Genomic DNA, 3,759 nt, shown 5'->3' with positions numbered 1-3,759 from the left:
TAAAAAAAAAAAAAAAAAAAAAAAAAAAAAACAAACACAAACACACTAAAACAAAAAGGAGAAAAAAAAAAAAGAAAAAATATAAATTTTCCTTTTATTTTAATTTATTTATAAAAAAAAAAAAAAAAAAAAAAAAAAAAAACTATATTAATGCACAAATGTCTTTTATGTATTTCATATCGGTAATTAAAATTTTTTCAAGATAATTCTTAAACACATCCATCTGAGGTATATGTGATATTTTATTTAGATATTTTTGAATTTCATTTTCTTCTGTATTGTTTAATATATTATAATTTAAAGAACCATATATATTTCTTAGCATTATATTTGCAGGCACAGTGGTGTGATTAATTTTATCAATTTCTTTTAAACAAGCTAAACTTAACTCTTTATAATAATCACACTAAAAAAAAAAAAAAAAAAATAATTAAAGTATGAATCGTTCATAAAAAAAAAAAAAAATAATTCAATATATGCATTGTAAATAAACAATATGACAAAAACATGGTAATATAATAATTACAGAGATGAATAAAAAAGGAGTTTAAAAATAAAAATGAAAATGTTGTATTTTAATTATATTCCTTACTAAATCACTCAATATTTTTATTCGTTCCTTTAAATCAATATTTTGTTTAAAACAATCGTAGTTTTCTTCTTTTAAGTTAAAATTATTCATTGGATATACATCGTTTAAATATGGAGAATCCTCGTTAGGTAAAAAGGGTGCTTTATGAATTATTTCTGTTACACTAATATGGTTTAATTTTTCTTCCTTTTTTTCAATTTCATTGGTATCATTGTTCTTATTTTTTGTGTTTGTGTATGGTTTGATTTCATTTCTACATATTGGACATGTTTGTTGTTGTATAAACCATGATTTTAAGCATTCAACATGAAATATGTGAGAGCATGATAATTTTTTAGATCCTTCTTTTAAATCATCTCTACATATTATACAAGTACCTACTTCTCTTATTTCTTCTTCAGTTGCATCAATAAATTTACTTTCTATATTTTTTGTTAATTCTCTATATCTCTGAAATGATTTAAACCTAGATATTAATGTTTTTACAACATGTATAATATCTGCTGTCATATGCAATGGTAAATTGCTGAAATTATTTAAAATAAATACTATAATAAAAACTAAAAATATAATAAGACTCATAATATCATGTAATATATCTAGAAAAAACAAAATTGTTGCTTTAGAAGGTAATCCATTGGGGGATCTTAAATCAATAATATTTACAAAAAACTTGAAAATTGATATTTGACAAGATTCAAATATACTTAAACTTTCAAAAAACAACCAAAGATACATAGTGGAATTTTTTAAAGAATATTTATAAAAGTATGTAAACATAGTTAAGTTAGCTACTGAAAGCAAACACATGAAAATAAAAAGTCTAACTAAAACCCTCGTTCTCGGTACACCTAATTCAAATATCTAAAAAAAAAGGAAATTTTTATAAGTATTTTTGATGCAAGTTTAGGTTACACACAATATTATTCAAATAAAATAAATTTTTTTTTCTTTTTTTTTCCAAAAAGAATTAAAATAATAATAATTTAATGAAAATGAAATTGTATGATGTATAAATGCTCATAAAATTATAAGTGTATATATTTTTTATTATTTAAATATTTATAATTACATGGGAAACTCGAGAATATAAAACCAGATGATATGCCTTAAGAATAACAATAATAGACAAATATTTAATTAAAATAATTGAAGAAACTTCTTTTCCATTTATAGTAGGCTTCGACAAGACTAAGAATAAAATTGTATCCATTATAAAAGCTCTTGCATTGTCTATTAATTGTTCTACTTCTAAATATCTTAATTCTCCAATAAAAATGTTTAATAATAACTTACAGAATACTATAAATATCATTAATAAAAAATTATAAATTATCTTAAAAAAAAAAAAAAAAAAAAAAATAAAATAAAATTAAGTAAAAGAATATATACATATATATATATATATATATATTGGACACTTAAAATGATAGTCAAATGAAATCATTTTATGTATTAGCTTAAAAATAATTAATTATAATTTCCTTTATATTTTTATTATTTTTTACAGTTTTAGGAAACTTTTCAGTAGATAAATAAACTACTGATGAATAAAATTCTCCATATTTAATAAAAGAATACATTAAAATAAAAGCTAATCCTACATGACTTAAGAATATATATAATCTCATATTTATCTCCATTTTTAATTTACTTCTGTTTTTTTCTATTATAAATCTTAAGAAAATATTCTATTCATGGAAAAATTATTAAAAAAAAAAAAAAAAAAAATTAAAAATGGATGAAAAACGTATAATTATCTCTTTTAAGGTATATTATAGAATTTTTTAAATAAAAATTTTTTAAATAATTAAGGAGAATTTAATTTCTTAAAAAAAAAAAAAATAAAATAAATAAATAAAATGATAAATATATGAAAGAATAAATAAAAACTCTTTTATAAAAAATTTTTATTGCACATTTTTTTTTATATATTTATTTACAATGGAGCTTTTTATTTCTATTTTAAGAAAATTTATTTTTTTAAAATCAAAATTATATTATATTATATTTTATTCTACTTTATTGTATTTTTGTTTTTATTATTTTTTAATAATTTATAGTTATAATCACATGCAAGTTAAAATTTAAATAAAAAAATATATAAAATGAAAGTTTAAAGTTTAAATAAGTTTTTACGAATTTCATCCACATCTTCTTTATTTATTTTTTTGAATTATCAAAAAGAAGATTTTCATTTTTTCTTGTAAAAAATGAATGATTCTTAATTACTAAAAAATAAATTTGCATTGTCTTAATTTTAAATATTATTTGAGTTAACACAGTTTTTTTTTTATTTTAGAAGGGAATTTATAAATACAAAAAAAAAAATTACAGTATAATTAAAAATAATAAAATTTTCAGAAGTCATAAGATATATATAACTATCAATGAATATTATTTATTTATTTTTTTTTTTTTTGGAATTACTAAACAGAATATATTAAGTTTTATTTGATAATACTTTATGTTTAATGTAAAGATTATGGTTGTCTCAAATATAAAACTTAGTTATAATTATGTGTATTATATAGATTAAATGAATATTAAGAATCAATTAATTTATAGTACATTTTTTTCTCGTTATAAATTAAAATAATTATAAAAAAATTCTTATAGTTTTACTTTTGATATATATAAATGTGTTAATAAGATGAATATTTATAGGTTATATGAGCACTCAAAGCATAAATAGTTTTTTTTATTTAATATATATAAAAAAGATAAATGGAATACTTGGAAATATATATAGGAGAAACTATTACTAATGCAAAATCAAATTTTATTGTAATTTAAAAAAAATATAAACTTCACAAAATTTTAATTTAAATAATTATACTTTATTAGTATTGAATGAACAACAATTTTAAAGTTTAAATATATTATAATTTTTTTTTTTTTTTTTTTTTTTTTTGTGTGTTTAAATCTAAATGAATTCTTCTTCATTTGTAACATATTTATAATTTTTCATTTTTTTTAGAACTTAGTTTTAAATAAGATTCATTTTGTTTTTATTTAAGCAAATTTTATTTGCATTTATTTAAATTTTTTATGCATATATATATTTTACAAATATTTAATTTTAATCTACGTTTTAGTTTATACTAATTATTTTTCTAAAAATTTAAATTCAAAAAAAAAAAAAAAAAAAAAAAAAAAATTAAAAA

General features: G+C 17.1%; 1 protein-coding gene across 1 annotated transcript; it reads right to left on the bottom strand.

Annotated features, from left to right (window-relative positions):
* Positions 1-142: 142 nt before the first annotated feature.
* On the bottom strand, positions 143-2,235 carry PGAL8A_00294300 (ERAD-associated E3 ubiquitin-protein ligase HRD1, putative; the record flags this gene model as incomplete). Its single annotated transcript, XM_028671944.1, has 4 exons — positions 143-406; positions 593-1,456; positions 1,665-1,928; positions 2,101-2,235. The coding sequence occupies 4 exons, from the start codon at positions 2,233-2,235 to the stop codon at positions 143-145; spliced, it is 1,527 nt and encodes a 508-aa protein (XP_028528546.1).
* Between the last annotated feature and the right edge of the window lie 1,524 nt (positions 2,236-3,759).

Source organism: Plasmodium gallinaceum, assembly GCF_900005855.1.
Source record: "Plasmodium gallinaceum strain 8A genome assembly, contig: PGAL8A_v1_87, whole genome shotgun sequence".
NCBI classification, from domain to species: Eukaryota; Apicomplexa; class Aconoidasida; order Haemosporida; family Plasmodiidae; genus Plasmodium; species Plasmodium gallinaceum.
Note: the sequence above shows the minus strand (reverse complement) of the source record. Positions and strands in the feature narration are given on the sequence as shown.